Genomic DNA, 21,473 nt, shown 5'->3' on the forward strand with positions numbered 1-21,473 from the left:
ATTGATTGTTATAGTGAAATATTGCAATATGTGAAGAAACCCATTCATAAACTCTTTCCTGTTAAAAAACTCTTTTGCCTGGAATTGTTGGGTATGAAATGGCTGAGAAGGAAAGACGGCAAGCCTGGGTAACTCCTGTGGGCAGGGTCAAGTTAGCTTTTTCACTTGTGTAACATGTTTGATGTGTTGCATGTCAAATATTATTTCTGGCCAGTTTTTGCTGTAATTCTATAAGCATGCAGTGTTTAGTAGCTAATCAATCTGATTTTTTTTTTTTTTGTGCCGGGAAAGCCCTCCACCGGTCAGGTAATGCAAAAAATTATTTGGGAGACTGACATTAACAGCTGTGTTATGCAGACACGTTTAAGGCAAGGTCAATGATTGCCTCAGTGTTCCAACGTGTGTCACCCGGTGAAGTTACTTTACAGTATGTAAAAAAAAATCTAGAAAAAAGTTGTAAAAATGTTTTCTTGCTCATGCATGAGCATTTGCATATGAGCGATGGCTCTGCAAATAAATTTGAATGTGCGTGCGCTGTATATCAGCATTAAAATAAATATACCAACCGCTTATCTCAGTCATGGTGATTAAACAAACGAGCATTTTTTTCTGTCAACTATAATCGAGCAGCTGGTAAACGCATTTCCTGTGTGTTTTTGTTGCTCTTTTCAGCCTCACATATCGCCTCAAATACATTTTATTTTATGTTCAAATAAAGATTCATCATCATCTTCAACATCAGCCTGACTACACCAACTGCAGGGCACAGGCCTCTCCCATGTCTCTCCAATTAACCCTCTCCTTTGCCAGCAGTGCCCACCTCATCTCATTCGCCCACCTAACCTTCTGCCGCCCCCTGCTATGCTTGCCTTCTCTTGAAATCCACTCAGTTACCCATAAGCACCAGCGGTTATCTTGCCTTCGCATTGCACGCCCTGCCCAAGCCCATTTCTTCTTGATTTGGACTAGGATGTCATTAACTTGTGATTGTTCCCTCACCCACTCTGTCCACTCCAGCCTCTTAAAGGGACTATGCAATAAATTGATTGAGATTATATAAAGCAGACGAGAGATAGGCATTTCATCACTCGTCACCCCAACACAAGGATTTTTAAGCTAGCATCAATAACAACGAAGATATAGACGATTAAAAATTACGCTCCTCCTCTCCCCCCTCAACTCGTATATGCGGGGCACCAGACAAAAATAAAGAAAAGAGGTCTGGGACTGGGCCCCGCCTTTAAATACGTCATCAGATGACGTTCGCTTTGCAACTTTCGATTGTCGCTCCTAGCTCCCCAGGAGCAGCGTCGGCGGCTTGGCGCCATCTCTCTGGTCTCTCTTCACCTTCCTGGATTGCGGCGCGCGTTGGGTTTCTTTGCTTGTCGTCTGGTGTAGTTAGCAGTAATAAACCCGGACCTCGAGGTGCGACTGCTCGCTCTTACGGCCGTGATGGGCATCGAGCCCTATGCGTGCCCACGAAGAGCCGTGCGAGTGGCTCCGGAACACCCGACAGAAGGAGACGGCAGAGGAAAATTGAAACCATATGCGCGAAGGCAATGCCCTGGCCCGCACTTGCCCGAGAGGGTCGCGCGGCGGCACAAGCAGACGATTTTCATGGCTACCGGAAGTGTGCCTGTGACGTTGTGGCTGCCGTGGCCCCAGCGAATGACAGCGTGTGGTGGCCTGGCGACGTCATGGTACAGTGACGTCTTTCTTCCACGATTTTAGTTCCAAAATCGGTCACTACGAGCACACCAATCGGCCCGCGAATTTTTAAGAAACACGTTTTTTTTTAATTTATAATAAATTGCCGGCTCAGTTCCGCAGACTTATGCTTGGTGTGAATGCTCATTAGCATCATTTCTAAACATAGAAAACATTTACAAGCGACTTTAAATTTCTGGCACAGTCCCTTTAACGTTACACCTAACATTTTCCTTTCCATGGCTCGCTACATTGTCCTGAACTTGAGCTGAACCCTTTTCGTTAGCCTCCACGTTCCTGCCCCGTAGATGAGTACCGGTAAGATACAGCTGTTGTACACTTTTCTCTGGACGGATATTGGTAAACTGCCATTCATGATCTGAGAGAACCTGCCATATGTGCTCCATTCCATTCTTATTCTTCTAGTTATTTCCCTCTCATAATCCGGATTAGCGGTCACTACTTGCCCTAAGTTGATGTATTCCTTTACCACTTCCAGCACCTCGCTACCAATTTTGAACTGCTGTTCCCTTGCTGGACTGTTGAACATTACTCTGGTTTTTTGCATGTTAATCTTTAGACCACCATTCTGCTCTGCCTGTATAACTCATTGGTCATGCTTTGCAGTTCATCTCCTGAGGGACTCAACAAGACAATGTTATCAGTGAATTCCAGATCTAGGTATTCTCCATTAATTCTTATCCCTAACTGTTACCAATTCAGGCCTCAGAATACCTCCTCGGAATAGCATTGGCGAGATGTCTCTCTGCCTGATGCTCTTCCGTATTGGAATTTTATTGCTTACTTTATGGAGGACTATGGTAGCTGTGCAGTTGCTATAGATGTCTTCCAGTATTTTCACATAAGGCTCTTCTAAACCCTGATTTCGCAATGCCTGCAGGACTGCTGAGGTTTCCACTGAGTCAAATGCTTTCTCGTAATCAATGAAGGCTATATATAGGGTTTGGTTATATTCTGTGCATTTCTCTATCACCTGATTGATAGTGTGAATATGATCTATTGTGGAATATCCGTTACGAAAGCCTGCCTGATCATTTGGTTGATTGAAGTCTAAGGTGGTTGCAAAAAAAAAATTTCACTGTACACTATTTCTTTGATCAAGTCAATCAAAGCGGAAAGCTGGGCTAGTTGGTGTGTCATCATTAATTAAAAGACTAGCACATATAACTAGGACACAGACATAGAAGAAGACAGGACGAGCGCTACCCGCATCTCTGAAGCCCGTAAGCGTTCAAGCACGAGGGAAAAAGCACGTGACTGTGCAAAAAGATTTGCAGGTAGGCCAAAACGTGCAAGCATGTGCACAACTGGCCAGTTTCAAGAGGAAGCGTGCTACTGACACAGCTACTCAGAGAGGAGTTGGCAGGAGAAGGTGCTTTTCATTGGCACGTGCTGCACCCCCATGCGAAGCTGCGGTCCCCTATAGAAACATAGAGATTACATACACTATCATAGTCACTCTCAAAAATAGAGCTTTTATTTGTTTGTGTGAGGGAAAACGATCAGAAGAATTTGTCGGTCGAACTGGTTAAGCAGGGTAGGCAAAGCATAACTTAGAGTTTTAAATCTGTAGTTGGTGTGCCAGAAAGCCAGTATCTGTGGAAATTCGAAAAAAAAAGTAGTGGAAGATAGTCATTTAAAGGCAGATGAGGCGTCACATGATTCTGTGCGCAGTCTAGGCAGTCGAGTGGGCGAATGCAAGGTAACATTTGTCTTGTAGCTAGTTTCCTGCCGTCTTGCCTTGGGGTTAGAGGTGTCAGTGAGAGATTGGCATTGCATAAGAAACTACCGTATTTATGCGCATAATTTGCGTACTTTTTTCATTTAAATTAAGGCTTCAAAAAGAGGTGCACAAATTACGCGAAAATTTTCCAAACAGGTTCTAAAAAACTCTATGAAGGTCATAACATGCAATATATATTGTATATTGCCGCATATACACGCCTCCCCCTCTCATCTCGCACTCCTTGCTGGCAAAAAAAAAAAATTGACTCCAAATCCGCCCGCCCCATGTTATGTAGTTCCCCGCATGATTGCATGCTGGCGTGTGTGCAGCAGAAAGCAATAAATGCGCAATCGCAAAGCCAGCAGTGGGAGGCAAAGGAGATCGTCGATAAAACAGCGCCCTTGCATGCCGCCGCCCGGCTGACTAGTGGCACCGAAAAGCACACGGTTCGGTAGTTTCGGATTCGGGTGCGTGCGCAACTGTCCATCTGGGAAAGCAACTGCCGGCGCTAGTGAGCCAATTAAATTATGGACATATCGTGCCCTTGACACTAGCACCTTTTGCAGCCGCACACGGCGAAGCAGCCGCGCCGATCTCTCCAAGCCTGCCTGCGCACGCCCGCGTACAGCCTGGTGGTCTGGACCAGAGAGCGCAAAATATGCGAGTAAACGGTTTTTCTTTTTAGCTCTGGCTGCAAAATTGAGGGTGCGCAAGTTACGCAAGTAAATACGTAATTGCTGAAGATTACAGGATTGCACTGAAGTCTGCTTAAGATCGGAAATGCGAAATTGACTAATTACAATTCATCAACCAAACTTTACCCATTTCAACGTCTGCTCATGCACTACCTAACACAATCTAACTTTTGCACTTTTATCTCTACAGAATGATATAATCTTGCGGGCAGAATTTACGGACACTTTTTACTGATGCAACATAGACAATAATGCTTTTGCATTAATAAAACAACAAAAAATTAGCTGCTGTTTAATTTCTCTTGAACCTGGTTAGAGAGTGAAAGCTATGGGCAAGTAGATCCCAAACAGCACGCCAGTAATGACCCACCACTGGTCGAATACAGGGGAAAACTGGCCCCAATAATGGCCTATAATGGCATCTGACTGGGGCGCTAGCCAATCTAGTGTTTGAGCCAATGGACTACATTGGCTTCGTAGCAGCCAGTAATGGCAGCCAGTAAGTGTAGAGGATGCGTGGCTCGTTTGGTTGAGACCAGGATTCTAGGTAAGAGTGGCGAGAAGACTGCGCGGGCTAGCCTGGAAGCTTACTATATTAAGAGTTGTGCCTACACTTGCATCAGCACTCCCTCATTATCAGTCTTTGCAACAGAGGTAGGCTTTTTAGAAGCAGCTAACGTTCGAGTTTTTCATGTCTTGCTGCTTGCTTGGGCTTGCTGTTATCTTTAAGGGGTGACTTCCTTCAATAAAATTCAGTTGTTAGTGAGTGCTTGTGTCTTGTCCTTTCTTCGTGTGTGGTTGCATGATTTGGCACTGCTCCTTTTCCCAGGTTTAAAATGCACCAAATAACCCAAAAGAAGTTTTACTGCAGTAATGGCATACAAGCTCGTTGAAAAGGAAAATATGCAGCGCAAACAAAACTCACGGACGACAGAAGAAAGACAAACACAGCACTGACACTACCTACTGAAAACGGTTTTATTTGCATGTGCAATAAACCGTCGAAGGAAGAAAAGATAAAACGTCATGGATTTAGCAGGATGAAAAACAAAAAGAAACCGAAAAAAGGTCGGACACTAATCTCAGAAAGCGAACTCGAGGTTTCAGGTAAGACAATTCTTTCTTGAGGAGGGCGATCGATGGTGTACTGACGCAGGTCTCTCCCCTTTTGTCAATGATGAATGCCTCAAAGATTTCTCGCTTTTTTCTCCTTGTACCTGCGTAGAACACGCTTTTCGTGCAGCTTTGGTTTACAGCTTTTGCATTGAATTTGCATCTTCACGCAGCCGGTCATTGAGGCAACGACCTGCCTGACCGACGTACGTGTGGCCACAGGATACCGGAATCTCATAAACGACTCCGGTCTTGCAGTCAATAAAGCAGGTTTCATGTATTTTGACGCATAACATCTTTTTCTTTTCTTTGTCGTTCACTTTTCGGCAAAGGCCGCCAAGCTTGTTTGGTACAGAAAACATGACTCGGGTGCCAGCACCGTTCCCAGCCTTCTTTAGCCGATGTGAAACGGAATGCACGTGTGGTATTGTGAACACAAAAATTCAATAAGAACTGGAACAGGTAGGAATTTTCCATTGCACCGCAAGAAATGCAAAAGCTGTAAACCAAATTCAACACGATAGCAAGGCGGGCGAGTTGGCGATACATGTTTAAAAAATAACAGCGCGGAAAACGGGACTTCAAGAGTACATATTTAAAAATTAACAGCGCGGAAAACAGGGACTTCAAGGGTAGAAAACACAGGACTGTGTTTTCTACCCTTGAAGTTCCCGTTTTCCGCGCTGTTATTCTGTAAGTCAAAGCTGCACGAAACACGCGTTCTACGCAGGTGCAAAGAGAAAGAAGCAAGAGAAATCTTCGAGGCATTCGTCATTGACAAAAGGGGAGAGACCTGCGTCAGTACGCCACCAATCGCCCTCCTCAAGAAAGAATTGTCATACCTGAAATCTTGAGTTCGCTTTCCTAGATTAGTGTCCGACCTTTTTTGGTTTCCTTTTTGTTTTGCGTCCTGCTAAATCACTTGGTGTTTTATCTTGTCTTCCTTCGACGGTATTTATTGCATGCGCAAATAAAACTGTTTTCAGTTGGTAGTGTCAGCGCTGGGTTTGTCTTTCTTCTGTCATCCATGCATTTTGTTTGCGCTGCATATTTTCCTTTTCTGTGATGAACCAACAGGCCCAAATTACCACCCTTCACCAAGCTTATTGAATGATTTCATTGCCATTCCTTGCCTATTCAATATTAGCCATCCAATATTCCTCATTGGATTATTCATCACAGGCAGCCAGCCGAAGTCACCGGTTATCCAATATTTCCAACCCAAGCTTATCCACTGGTTGTTTGTCATAGGCACCCAGCCGCACTCACTGGCTACCGAATATTGCCCACCCAAGCTAATCCACTGGTTGTTTATCACAGGCATCCAGCCACACTCATTAGCTACCAGTCCCATTAGTCGTTCCCCAACATTGCTCATTATGGATTTCTTGTGTTGCACTGCCAAATCCTTCTGTGACAAATATTTAATTTTGGCAACCATTTTCTATGCAGTGAGTTTGTAAATGCAACATTTCATTGTTACATGCATTGAAAATGAGTGAACCAGCAAGTTTAATGTTTGAACATTTATTAAAAACATAACGAAAAGCTGCAGGTCTATGCGGGCAGGTTGAGGCTGCGCGGAAGCAATTAGTTAGTCCTGTAGGGTCTCATCTAGGCTTGACCGCCTCATCAAAGGTTCCACTGCTGGAGCAGGCCCGGGTTCAAGGCAGCGGCTGCATTGAGATCAGACCCAGGTGGCATCTCAGTCAGCACGACAGCCATGCGCTTTTTACTGCTGCCTCCCCCTAGTTACAAGCTGCAGGCAGTCGCCTGCCGATGTAGGCCTGGACAACTTGCACAGCTGTCTTCTTCTTTTCGGTGATGGTGCCTGCACATACAAACCGCAAAAGAAAACATTTAGCAAAGAGCATTTTCGATAATAGTAGCTAGGATAGCTAGTACATCCAGTAGGGATTAGATATAAAATATCACCTGTAGTCCCTCTGCAGAACCTTGTCAAAACGAAGGCTTTCTTGCTGAACTTGAGCTGGATAGCAATGCCCATAATAGCCTTCATAACATGTTGTAAACTAGGAAGCGCAAAATTCTGGACGAGGGACAGAGTAAGGGACACAAAAACAGGATCACGAGCGCTACTACTAACTGTTTATTCATGCTGTGGGACAGGGGATATATAGGACCAGAATGTCGAGCATGCACGTGGAAAAGGCACAAAAACTGCATCAGTCATGTGCACAAGTTAATCAAAAAAAGAATCTAAAAAGGCACATTCCAATAAATAAACGTGTACAGACGTGTCACTGACACAACGTTCAGACAGCTTACGGATATAATAAGCCTCTAGAACGAGCCTAGCCTTATCACTGCCGCTCTTGCCTAGAATCGTGGTCTTCTCCAACCTTGCCCTACACGTGCACGAAGCAAGGTGACGCACGAGATTAGCACTAGTGTCTTTGTTTTCTATGTTTTTGGCATGCTCCCATAGCCGGTCATTAATACAGCGGCCAGATTGGCCAACGTATGAAGCCCCACATGAGAGGGGAATGCAGTACACCACTCCTATTGCACATTTAGTGTAGGCGATCCCATGTTTTTTGTTGCAGCCCCCACCGGCACAACCCATGATGCGAGGGCAAGCTAGATAGCTTTTTGGGTGCTGATAACACCAAGGGCACACGGTGCCTGCCAGCCACATTTTTTAGGTTGTGGGAGGGTTGGTGTACATAAGGGACCACCACCAGCTTTAAAGAAGGGGGTTCAGGCTGGCAGGCACCATCATCAAGGCGTCATCAAGGCTTTGGTCGTGCTCACGCTGGTCCCTACTGAAGACTAGTATATCGTCGATCATATTGATGACTCCGTAAATGCCTTCTAGCAGTCTTGACATGAAGCGCTGGAAGTATTCAGGCGCTGTTGCGAGGCCGAAGGGAAGATGCCTGTAACAGTAGCGGCCAAAGGGAGTGATAAACGTTGTCAGTTCTTCACTCTCAGGACCTAATTTGATTTGGTGGAAGCTGGAACTTGCGTCGAGCTTGGAAAAGACTTGTGCCCCACCAAGCTGGCCTAAGATGTCTTGCACTGTTGGCAAGACGTAACGCTCCCACTAGATGACCTTGTTAAGCTTCGTCAGGTCGACACAGAGCCGGTACCCCCCAGATGGCTTCGGCACAGTGACAAGTCCCGAACACCATGTGGTTGGCGTGTCCACTTTCCGGATGACCCCTTGGGTTTTTATGTTGTCCAGTTCCTTCTTCACGCTCTCGAGCATAGGGAGGGGTATTCGCCTTTGGACGCTCAATGAAAAGGGACGCCTCTGGACAGAGGCGAATGTGATATTCCTCTTGCACTTCCCCAGTCCACGAAAGATATTGACGTGGGTTGACGGTACATTCTCGACTGAGTCCAAAAACTGAACGACGCCCAAGTCTTCGATTGCCGGTAGTCCAAGAAGGTGGGTAGTCTGATTCTTGATGACATACAATGTCTGAACAGTCACTCTGTTGCGCCACTTCAGGGTAGCAGGGAAAGTTCCTAGCATGCGCAACCGATGATTTACGGGACCAGATACCTCGGCTTCTGCTTCATCCAACACGCGAGGCAGTCCCAGGAAAGAAGGCAAAACTACCGTTAGCTCTGCTCCCGAGTCTATTATGAACTTTGCAAGGTGGTCATCCACGCGTAGGTCGATGTACCTTGCCCGATGCGTACTGAGCGTGTGAAGTTCGATAGAGCCCAACAGCTCTTTTTGGTGCTTTGCCTTGTGAGCTTCTGCAAAACGACCCTGCTTTCTGCAGAAATGGCATGTAGACTTGCGTGCGGGGCATTCGTTTCGCGGGTGGATTCTACGGCCGCAATAACTGCAATCTGACCCATTTAGAAGCGCTGGCTTGCCACTGCGTGACGATGCGCATGCCGTCATCTTTTTGCGTCGCACCACGTCGACGTTCAGACTGTCGAAAGCTGTTCTGTCGCGTGAGCTTGCGCTGGAGAGACGCTCTTTTTCAGCGTCCTCATGCAGACATGCTTGACACTGCTTCTTCCGCCATGAGTTTCGTGCAGCGGCACAGCTGGTAAGATAGCTTTTCATCCCGCAATCCCACGACAAACTTGTCCCGAACAAGGCTGTCTTCCACTTTGGGGCTTTTGTATCCGCAACGTTTTACGAGATAGCGAAGCACCGCGAAGAAGTCGTCAGCTGACTCACCCTGCTGCTGTGTTCGGCGATGGAACCGACAGCTTTCGTAAATCTCGTTGACGGGGTGCACGAAATGCGAGGCTAGCTTATCCTTGACAACCGAAAACGAGAGGGTTTCCGGAGTGGAAGCTCCCAAAGACGGCAAGATGCTGCGTGCTTGAGGTCCCATACAATACAGAAGCATGCGCACCTGCGCCTCGTCGGTGGCTGTATTCAGGCCGGCGGCGAAGGCATAGTCTTCGTACATTGCTACCCATGTTGGCCATTCTCCTGGTCTTGTGAAGGTGAACGGTGGAGGGGGTTGAAGTCCGGGCGTACCGACACGCACGACGTTGACCTTGGAGTGCTCGGCGTCCGTACCGACTGCCGCGTCCATAACCGCCCCGTTAGCCGCATCCCATTAGTGAAGAGACGAATGATTACCATGATTCATGCCTGCAGGCAGAATATATACACACTGAGGGGCACCGCCCCCTTGCTCCTAGCGCCATCGCGTGACAACTCAAACAAGCACAAGGCGGCGACCACTACAGGCCCCACGTGTGCCAGGAAAGGGGAAAAAAGGGCAAGAGATAAAGACGCATGCATTTCCTTGCAAGGTGTGTGGATAGGAGTTCGCAGTGCAGCCTAGGGAAGTCGTTTAAAAAAAAATGGGCTGCACGCCACGGCAGCTATGGCTAGCCCATTGAAAAAGTTCGCGGAAAAATAAATCTCCATGGCACTCCCATGACTGGATCCTCTGTACGCGCCGTAGCGTGCGGCTCTGTCATGGGGGCTAGAAGATAACTTAGTTCTGTAGGATATCTCTGAATTTTAAAACTTTAGATGCACATGAAAAAAGAGGCTTTGGTACCTACCCATGTCATGGGCTACTTTTCGCAACAGGAGCTGCGACAAGCAATTTTTACACAACACAGAGCAAATGAACACGCCAAAAATGCATACAGACAGTGAATGAATAAGAATATCTAGGAATGAGTGAAGATAATCACGTTAAAGACTATATAAGGAATAAAGACCATACATAAATAACCAATACACAAGGTTATATTTGCAGTAATATGTAATAACCACGAGCGTCATATATGTAAAACTCAAGAAACATTTAAGGTCACGATCACAGATCTGAAGGTAAAGTTACAAATTGATTCAGACAGTCAGGAAAAAAGAAATGCAGCAGTATACTTGGAGACAGGTCAGAGGCAGTGGGCCGCACCTTGAATTGTACAGTTGCAGACAGAATAATATGGAGCACGCTTCATCAGCCAAACTGATATAACGTGTTTGTGAGTGAAAATTATCTGACTTTTTACATTTATGGAAGTAAACGCAAACCTTGTGTTTGTGCCTAAATGCAGGTAGCAGCCTTTCTATTTCTGTTACGATATGCCAAGTAAGAGTTCATTGCAACTAGGTGCCTGTAACCGTAATCTTAAAAGAGTGCCCTAGCAAGATGTGTGAAATCGACTAGCTGGGTGCTGCTAAGAACTGTGTGGCCTAGCCTGCAGCATTTTTGCATCCTGAAAAGTTGTTTAGTTTTTAGACTAATTGAATAACGTTTCATATATAGTAGCCTAGGAAAATTCGCGTGATAGCAGTAGCTAGCGTCTAAAGATGCTCTGTGAAAACAAAATCCGCTCATTTCCGGAGCGCTGCCCAGACTCGATTGGCTTTGCGTTCGCAGCGGCCGCAAAATATGTGTAACATGTTAGAATGTTCAGGCAGTCACTGCAGTGTGTGTGAGCAAACAATTTTCCAGACTGCTTCTGTTTTGACAGCTTTAATTAATGTAGCGATGATGACCTTGTGATCTCTAAGTGAGTTGTCACATGCTGAATGTCAGGTCATATCATAATCAGATGGTTTAATTTTATCGCCCCCACCACCTGAAAGTTAAGGATATATGCTTGTCATACTGCCTAAGATGAAAAATACATTAATCTCATCCCGTCATATCTATTCTGCTGGCTGAAATCCAGCTCATGCTCACAATATTGTTTGAAGTCTAGTGTCTGACAGAAACTCGTCTGGTCGGGATGGTACATGATGAAAATAGAAGGCGCCGACCAAAAGAAAGGATGGGATGACATTTCGGCACTCCCGCGGGAGCCTTGTTCACAATGAGGCATAACGTAGCTGCGTCGTTTGTTTATACACGGCGCATGAGCGAACCCAGGCACCTGCATAGATTGGGGGCAAGTTTCCATCATTCCGATTAAGCGTATGTGCTGTTGTTTGAATAATCATCGATTCCAGATAGAGCTGTGATTTCTTGTCCCTTTCTTGTGCAATCACACGTGCCTCTGCCCAGTTAGTGTTGTGTGCGGCGGACACCGAGTGCTCGGCAAGCGCATTTTGGTCTGCGCGCCGGTTTCTGACGTCACTCTGGTGATCACGTATTCTTCAGTCAAAGTCACCCGACTCGCTGATGTTAAGTGCCTTGAGGCCATGTGCGAAGAATCACAAAAGCACTCTAGTTGAAATTCTTGCAACAAAATTAAGTTTGTTTGCTAGGAGACAGCGTAGATTACCAGGAAAGGCCGCACTAACCCATGACAAGAATGCCGCTTCTGAGGGTACAAGATGCGTCCAAACCACAGAATTTATGTGGCAGTGCATTCGAATGAACGTTAAAGCGGAAAGTGATCTTTCTGAAGACGCGTGCATCCATGGATCCTTTCTCTGCCTTGTGCCGTACACGCGTTGAGCGCGTCTCCTTGCTGGCTCCTCTCCCTTGGGGGATCACCTCGCCCAGCGGGCCATTCGCCGCTCCCACAGATGTTTATCTCGTACAGGTGATGAAATAAATGGCCCTGCAACTTCAGGGAAACTCGTGGTTGTTACGCCGAGTTCAATCCGCAACCCATCAGGCTGCGTTTCGGGACAAGGGGGACCAGATGTCTCTGCGTCATGTAGAGTGGTTAGGCCGCGTGCACGTGTGCCTGCGCATGGCGCTTGTTTTGCTCTAGCGTGCAGGCGGCTCAATGAAACAAACCAGCGTATGACAATCAAGAGACATAACGCAAGATTCTGTCCTCTGGATGGTGGTGCAGCTGCTGCCGCCGGCGATAACACAAATGTGAGGGTACGGCACGACAAAACAGCACTGACAGACGGGACGGAAGAGGAGATGGACACATGCGCTGGTGTCTGTCTCCTATTCCGTCCCGTCTGTCAATGCTGTTTCGTCATACCGTTCAACATGAACCAACCAGCCCGACTCATCCCTCTCTTTAAAACTGAGGGACTGAGGAACGAAGAACAGTGCAGCACGCTCCAAAAAGTTCCTAATCAGAGACCTAAATACAAACCAATAATGCGACCGGCTCACACATACCTGCCAAACCGCTTGACCACGCCCGGCGCTTCTTACTTTGTGAGCTCGCATTGCGCATGGCTCTCACAGCTATATATAGACAAAACTCAAAGGTGCAGCTCCAGCTGTTTTTTTCTCTCTTTCTAGGGATTGCAGCCCAAGCAAATTCTAGTTTGCAAGGTTTATGAAGTAGAATATTACATTACATGGATCGTGAGACATCACGTGCACAGGCCAAGTAATGCCATGTTCAATGTCAATGAGCCATCAAAATTGGTGGGACAATATTGACAATATGTATGCAATTTTGGCGGCTCATTGCAACAGGCAGGACAATGTTAAAACAACATATGCCAAGATGCACACATTTCTAAAAATGGTCGTTGCTGGTTGGACAGTATTGACCAGCGCATCCCAAAATGTGTTCTACCCTGGCTACCCATTTGAACAGGTAAGACAATATTGGGCAGTGCAGCCAGGTTGTTGGGAAGCAATCCCAACTGCCATGGCAATATTGACCAACTTATACATTTGAAGTACGGAAAGCTGGGCAAGTTTGTTACTACTATCCATGGTAAAACAGCACGGAAAAACACGAGGACAAAACAGACACGACGACACAAGCGCTGACTTTCAACTGGCGATTTATTACGCACATGTGTACATATACTATTCCCGCCAAACACAAAACAGAACAAAAAATATTGAAGAAACACTGCATCATCACTGAACATCTTAAATCTACCTTGCTGCAAATGCATGCTCCAAACAGGTGATTTCGTGGTTAGAAAATGATAATGAGGGCTTGCTAATGCATGCTGCACCCCCCCTTGTCAATGTGATGTGCCTCTACAACTTCCTTTACTATCTGATCCTTATGTTTGAAGATGACGGATGTCTGATGAAGCAATGGGGCGCACGTGTGCTTAGGTTGCCTGCAGTGCAGCGCCTAATTCGAACCGGCTGCCCTGTCCAAAAAATTATGATGCTCCCTCAAGCGTTCATTGAGACATCGCCCAGTCTGGCCAACATACCATGCACCGCATGAAAGGGGGATCTTGTATACAACACCTTCGACGTACTCAACCCTCCTCTCTACGTGTGCTGTGGTGCAACCACCACTGATCCTCCTTTCTAGTAGAGCCTCTCGCTTCCGCTGCACAGCTCGGCAAATGTTGCTTACTTTACTGCGAGACGAAAATACATCAATTTGAAATTTTCGTCCCACTTTCTTCATCGTGTTTGTTCGGTCCTCGTGTTTTTCCGCGCTGTTTTACCATGGGTACGTTTGATATTCACAAGCCACAAAAACTGGAATGACAACATTATACAACGTATGCTATGATGTATGCTGCTCTGGCTAGCCGTCGCAACTTTCCGGACAATATTTGCCAATATATGCCACAATCTAAGCAATGTTGGCAGGCCATCGTTCATGGTTGGCCACTGTTGAACGTTGTCTGCTTGCATATGGCAATGTTCTGTATTCAATAATTACCCCACATTGCCAGAAGGCGTTACAGCAGGGCGGTTACAAATTTGCAAAAAAGACATCTTCATTTACAGAGCACACTTGTACTTCCAATAAGCGATTCCACTGTTGTACAGTCTTGACAAAAAATGAATTGGCAAGCAAGTTTGTCCTGGCACGGTACTCTCGAAGTTTGCAAGGGTGGTCATGTCGTTTTGAAATGTAAAAGGGCTGTTTAAAATCAATTTCCCAATTTATGCCGGTTCTACTGTGAACTCTTGAGTAGAATAATTTTAGCCTTAACTTCCTTCTACAAGAAGCAAGGGATTCTCTTGAGTAGAATAATTTTAGCCTTAACTTCCTTCTACAAGAAGCAAGGGATTCCCATTGCAAATAATTTTTCATTTTTGTACAACTATCTCTTTGCCTACACCTTCCTAAGACAAACCTTGCTGCCCTGTTGTGGATTCTCTCCAGCTTGTCAATCAACGATTGCTGTGCAGGGTCCCATACATCACAGGCATATTCCATGATAGGTCGCACACACGACATGAAAGCAGTTTAATAAAGGGAATGAGCGGGGCAATAATGGTAAAGAATGGCATGGTAACGCTTTGGCAAGAATGGGCCATTGAAGGACAACGAATTGCCAGCTCATTCCCAATATCGGGCCAATCGCATGTGCTGCCTGGGAGGTGCCTTGGCTTCTATAACATTGTGTTCAGCACAATGGATAGGCAGCATGCCCACCCTGCCACCCTGGCAGGTGGCAGTTAAAATAATGGTTTATCACAAGAGGTTGGTCACCCAATGAACGCTGCGGCCTATCGCGGCAGTGCCACATGCCTGACACAACGTTGTCAGCACTAATGCATGCAGTCCACATCTCTCTCACCATCGCCATGTACCTCAAAGTGAAATTGAGGCATCCACTGACCCAGGGAGCCTGTTTTGGAACCATCCTTTCCCCAAAATCGTCGGAGTCTAGAATGTTGCCAATGCCACCGTCAATGAACACAGTGAACGCCGGCGGCCTATAGAAACAGAGGCAAGCGCTCGGTTTCGGCGGCGGCGGCTGAGTGACATCATGGCTGTCACATGGTTTCTCCTTGGTTCAAGGTCAAACTCGTGCACATGGCAAAGAAGCTGTGGAGGGGAGTAGTAAAGCTTTCACTTTAAAAAAGCACAAAAGGTCCATTCACAGGCAACACTATATTCTACTGGAGGGAGTTAGTGTGTTCAGTAGCTGGCACGTGCCATGAATTGTGGTGAGGTGGTGGGTGTCAACGGTTTGCTAGTGGTGCTGCAGTTGCGTAGGCTGTAGGGTATAAGCTGCTCGCCGCTGGATGACTGCTGTTGGCGTTTGCTGTGCTGTGTGCCCTTCCTTTGTGCAAGCACTCTCTTCATTTAATTTAGTGCCCATATCTACATCTATTTCGTGCATAAGGAGTAAGCTGGAATGCCGAACTTTTAACGACAACGCCAGTGTTTGGGTCACGGCTGTCAAACCAGCAAAAGGACGCAAGCATCATATTTTGCCATGCCGTAACATAAAGAAAAAACGCTCATTTTGAACTTGACTTACACCGCCAAGACAAGGCCCTAAACAAGTAGTCTAGAAGAACTTCTTGTTGGGCTAGTTGGTGCATTGCTTTGAAGAACCACGTTGCGCATTCAAAAGCGACAAACACATGAAAAGGCCAAGGAGCGCTCTTTCCGTCTCCTTGGCTTTTTCTGTGTTTGTCTCTTTTGAATGCGCGACGTGGTTCTTCAAAGCCCTGAACAAAACTTATGAGGTTTGTGAACTTCATTTTGAGCCGTGGTCTTTTGTGGGAGATATGTACACATGTTAAAAGAAAAGTTGAATGCGTATTTCCCTAGGAAGGCGGACTTTGCGCCTGATGCTGTACCAACACTAACCTCTACTCTGAATTACTGTGAAATGCTCTGATTTACTTGACGAAGAAACCAGTGCATAAAATTAACATGAATGCCCCCTCTTCTGGATCTAAAGGCACAAATTTTGTGCTGATGAGCAAGCCGACTTTCACGACATGGGAACAGAAAGCGGTAAAGCAGGGGTTTGCATCGACTGTGACAAAGGCGGGTTATCGTTCCCAAGGGCTTTTGCTGGCAGTGAAGATCTCAGAGGACATGTTCATTGATTTCTTCAGTCGAAAGAATTAAGCTTTGGAGTGACAACAGAGCGGATGAATAACGCTGCTTGTGAATGCACCTTTTGGTTTTTTTCAGGCTGTATTCAGCATCCAGATGAACTCATTAGCAAATTTACCAAGGTTTATGTGTCGTAAGACTTCATTTCTATGTAAGAGGGATGCGCTGATCGCAGGAGGCCACCGGTAAAATTGCGAGCCGTTGCTCATAGCCTGAGTCTCCCTTGTACAAGCCATCGGTTATACATTTCAGAGGTTACCTGCTTTTGCCCTAGTAGAAGTTGTCACAAACCCGAAGTTTTTTGGTGGGGAGGGAGGAGGTAGGAACGGAGGATATCTGCTGTTTCCTAGAAACTGTAATCGCCTTTTTGGGCTCGCGAAATATCAAAAGTCCTGGGGGCCATTGTACAACCCCAGCACAAATTGATGCTTGCCTTTGGCCCACCACGGTGGCTCTGTGACTTTAGCGCTCCGATTCTGATCCCAAATGCGGGTCCAATCCTGGCCGCAGTGGCTGTATTTCAGCGCAGGCGAACTACAAGAAGGCCTGTGCGCAGTGTGATATGTCAGCGCACTTTTAAAAATCCCAAGTGGTCTTAATTGTTCCGGAGCCTTCCACTACAGCGTCTTTCAGCCCGCGTGTTGCTGGGGATGCTAAACCTTCCCTTGTTTTTTTAGATTCCAGCTTTCAAAGCGACTTCGCAATGCACATCCGTTAAATATAATTTCCGTACAAGCGCCTAACATTTTAGGACGTATTTTGTGATTGAAACAATTGCACTGAATAACTGCATTCTCATGTGTACAAAATTTTGATAGGAATAATGTCTGCACAGTTTGATCCTTTAGTTACTTTACGCCGTGTAGGCATCGCTTTGGGCACGAAAATCAAGTGTGTCGTCGCCCATGTTGTTCTGTCACCAGCTCAGTTTACCTTTTGACAGAACACTGTTTCCCAATCTTTCCTTTGCTGCTTTGGGGCAAAAAATTATTGCATTACTTTGGTAGGCATACCTTATTCGGCGCTAAATACAACACGCGAAGCTTTCTCAGTGCTGCAGATACCATGCGTGCTGCTGGTTCCTTGCCCATTCACCGGCGGTGCCATCTCACGTCATTGACATGAGATGCCTCACCCCTGAGTGCTCCCTGAACACACCACCACCGACCCCAATTGTGACTACCGATGGTGATGGGGAAGGGGGGTTCTTGGCACAAGTTGAAGGCTGTTGCTTGAAACAAAAAAAGAACTCCTTTTCTAAGATATTCAGTCATCATCTTTTGCTTTTTTTCCCAGAAGGCAATGACTAATGCCTTCTGTTTTAAAGCCCAAACTTATCGGACGGCCTCTTCTTCATCTTCAAAACTGAATGTTATTCATCATCATCATCAGCCTGACTACGTCCATTGCAGAGCAAAGGCCCCTCCCATGTCTCTCCAATTAACCCTGTCCTTTGCCACCTGCACACACCATATGCGCTCAAACTTCTTAATCTCATCCGCCCTCCTAACTTTCTGCCACCCCCTGCTTTGCTTGTCATATCTTGTAAACCACTCTGCTACTCTTCACGACCAGCGGTTATCTTGCCTTCGCATTACATGCCCTGAGCAAGCCCATTTTTTTCGCTTGATTTCGACTAGGATGTCACTAACCTGCATTTGTTCCCTCACCCACTCCATCCGCTTCTGGTCTCTTAACGTTAGACCTGTCATTTTTCTTTCCATAGCTAGCTGCGTTGTCCTTAACTTAAAGGGACACTGAGGAGAAATTGAAGTTGGCTTGTATCGATAGAATAGCAGCTCCTGATCACAAAAACGCCACTCTTACTGAAAACAAAGCTCTTGTAATGTAGAAAATAGCAAGAACCAAAATACAGGTGTCGCCCGAGACGCTCCTGTGGCCGCAAGGCAGTGCGCGCACCCGCGAGCGAACCTTGGTGAGCCTGTGTGTATTTCTCGAACAGGCGGGCTTGACGTCCCGCCTGTTCTGCGCCAGGTAGTACAGTGCTGTGACTGAACGCTTCGTGTGTGCTACCTCGGACGCTCTAACAGCTGGGCGCCCCACACCAGCTGTTGCGTGCAAAGTGCGGCGCGCGTGTGACCATTGACTGCCGAGTTTCCCGTCATCAGCACACGCGCGCCGCGAAGACAACTGACTTTTTAACTGTTTGTGTAAATAATGTATATAGTATATTTATTTTGCATTTATAGTGTTTACTTTTAATTTTCTTATGCAGTGTATATCTATTTTATGTAGTGTACTATTTACCTCCCCCCATGTCTTTCTTCTGTCCCCTCACCTCTTTTATTTCATTTCTCCCACCTGCCTGCTATCCTTTATTTCCGCTGCCCCAGCTCAGGTGCCGCCGCACGTGATGGCAGATGCTGGGGCTAGCAAAAATCTTTTACCTTCCTTTTATGTTATTTTAAATAAACCACTACCACCACCACTACCACCACCACCACAGGCCAATCTCGCAAGTACAAGCGTGATGACTTCCTAGGACAAGAGGCGCCACCTTGGAGGAATTTTCCTTACTTCATGGAAGCCACGAATCTCTGAGGCTGGCAAAGGAAGGTTGCGCACCGCACCGCTAGCTGTCAGAAATCACGGAGTCTGTGTTTACGTCACGTATCACGTCACTCCGTTCCGAGACGTCATAAGAGTGGCCGTGGCGTCATAAGAGTTCCCTGAGTTTGAATCAGAGCGGCGGGAAAAACTTTTTCATCTTCGAATCAAAATTTCTTTGAAATAAATGCATCTTTCGCGCCCGGACAAGCGGCAACAAAGCCATGAAATGCCGAACTATCAGATTTTGCTAACAAAAAAAAAAAATGATAGAGTTCTCCTCAGTGTTCCTTTAATGTGAACCCTTTTTGTTGTGAACTGCTGTTTCCTTGCTAGTTCCTGTTCCCTGCTGTTCCCTAGCTGATTCTACATGGTTCCAGAATGTTGTAGTAACTTTGCTTGTTTTATCCCCAATGTTCTCTATCAGCTTCAAATTGAGCACGGCCGAGAGCGATGGGGATTCTGTGCGACGACCGCCGAGCACGTTTGTTCCTATGCCGCTGCGGAGTGATTCAGTCCATTGTGGGTGCAAGTCAGCCCAAATAAAGAGTTTTGTTGAGACGCTATATTTGCTATCTTTCTGCTCTCTGGATTGCAGTCATCACTATGTGACAATATCTAAATAATCTGCGATTCGCTGATGATATAGCCTTGCTGAGTCACTCAGGAGGTGAACTGCAAAGCATGATCAATGAGTTAGACAGGCAGAGCAGAACGGTGGGTCTAAAAATTAACATGCAGAAAACCAAAGTAATGTTCAATAGTCTATCAAGGGAACAGCAGTTCACAACTGGTAGCGAGGAGCTGGAAGTGTCAAGAAAAATTCTGTCTGCTTATTGCAGGTAGTGGCCGCTGATTTGGATCGTGAAAGGGAATAAACTAGAAGAATAAGAATGGGGTAGAGCACATATGGCAGGTTCTCTCAGATCATGAATGGCATTTTACCAATATCCCTCAAGAGAAAAGTGTACAATAGCTATATCTCCCCTGTACTCACCTATGGGACAGAAACGTGGCGTTTAGCAAAAAGGGTTCACAATAAGTTAAGGACATAGTAGCCAGCTATGTAAAGAAAAATGATAGGTGTGACGTTAAGAGACCGAGCGGGCAGAGTGCGTGAGGGAACAAATGCCAGTTAATGACGTCCTAGTTGAAATCAAGAGGAAGAAATGGCATTTTCCTGAAGAACAGCACGAACTTGTCATACCAACTCACCTATACTCATACGGTCATACCAACTTGTCATATTAACTGCAGTGGTTCTTCTTGGGCTGCTGCAGTGAAGGACTGCTCCGCAGTCGGGAAGGTTGTGCGACCGCCTGTGAGCATGGTCGCAAGTCTGGAAAATTGAGGAGCGTGTCAGCATTGTGCAACTGCTGCATTTCGGCTAAGATGGTAGTGCAACCTCCGCAACTCGCAAATTCACATTTGTTTGTTGCGGGCATTGCGCGACCATTTACGGCGAAAAGCGAGTTTCGGAAGGATGGCCGCAAGTACATTGCTTAATTTTGCAGCCTTCCAAACCCAAGTCGCAGACTGCCAATACAATGAGCGTGCTTTTTGATGACATCCTGGTTCGATAACGCACTGGTGTCAACTTCACACATGGTTTTGAGTCTTTTTTTGAAGCGTTAACGTGAGAAGTTGGGCTAGTTGGCCCAGCTTGAAGCATTGGTGTGACGGTTACCACGAACAGATGACATTTCTAAATCAATATGCCGTGGTACACCGTGTAGGTCATGACTGCTATGGTTACAATTAATCGTATGGAACGTGACCCAGAGATAACTAGGAAACCAAGACAAAGACACGCAGCAAACATCAGCGAAAACTCAAACCCTTGCACTTTGCGCATTCATGCATGGCCGCGTTGTTTCAGATTCGGAGTGCAGGAGAGGCTGCGACATGTCTGATTCACTGTAGCTCGTTGCTGGTAATGTCATTCATCGCTCAACAACAAAAGCAAACACAGCAAGTCACTGAAGCCTTTGAAACATGCAATTACAAGCAGCAGCCAGGCATGAATCTTCATGGAGAGAGAGCCCCCCTCCCCGGCTTCACACCCGGTGCAGCCTCGATGGTGCTTTGCTTGGTTCGAATTATCAGTGGTGCAACCCATACAGTGGACAGTTCAAATCATCCAAAAATTCCACTTAATGAGGTTTGCTTTCACTGTATATGCATAACTTTCATTTTTTATCAAGTGCATAAAAGGGACTTATTTTTCCTCCGTGAAACTTTTGAATTGTATGTAATGCTATCATTGAGCTCTGTCTTGTTCTCAGGCAATAAATTTCGAAACTGTGTACCCTTTTTACATTGTACTTTGTTTGAAGGCTTTTTCTAGGGCTGGCAGTGTTGGTATACTTAGCAATGAACAAACCTGTTGCCCCCAGAGAGCCGGCTGAATGATGTGGGTGCCATGGAGACCAGCTGCAGCCGATGCCACACCAACTATTTTGTCAATTCATCTCAACTAGCCCTCATTGAGGATGACCACATTCCATTCCTGAGGAAAAGTG

The 21,473-nt window shown here is 46.2% G+C and overlaps 1 protein-coding gene across 13 annotated transcripts in view; it reads left to right on the forward strand.

Annotated features, from left to right (window-relative positions):
* LOC144132266 (glutaminyl-peptide cyclotransferase-like) overlaps positions 1–21,473 on the forward strand; it is a 237,140-nt gene that overhangs the window by 168,647 nt on the left and 47,020 nt on the right. For all 13 annotated transcript variants that reach the window (XM_077664576.1, XM_077664571.1, XM_077664573.1 and 10 more), the window contains one exon: positions 21,348–21,470. In XM_077664576.1, coding sequence (XP_077520702.1) covers positions 21,348–21,470 — 123 coding nt within the window. The remainder of the gene's footprint in view (positions 1–21,347; positions 21,471–21,473) is intronic.

This window comes from Amblyomma americanum, chromosome 5 (genome assembly GCF_052857255.1).
Source record: "Amblyomma americanum isolate KBUSLIRL-KWMA chromosome 5, ASM5285725v1, whole genome shotgun sequence".
NCBI lineage: Eukaryota > Metazoa > Arthropoda > Arachnida > Ixodida > Ixodidae > Amblyomma > Amblyomma americanum.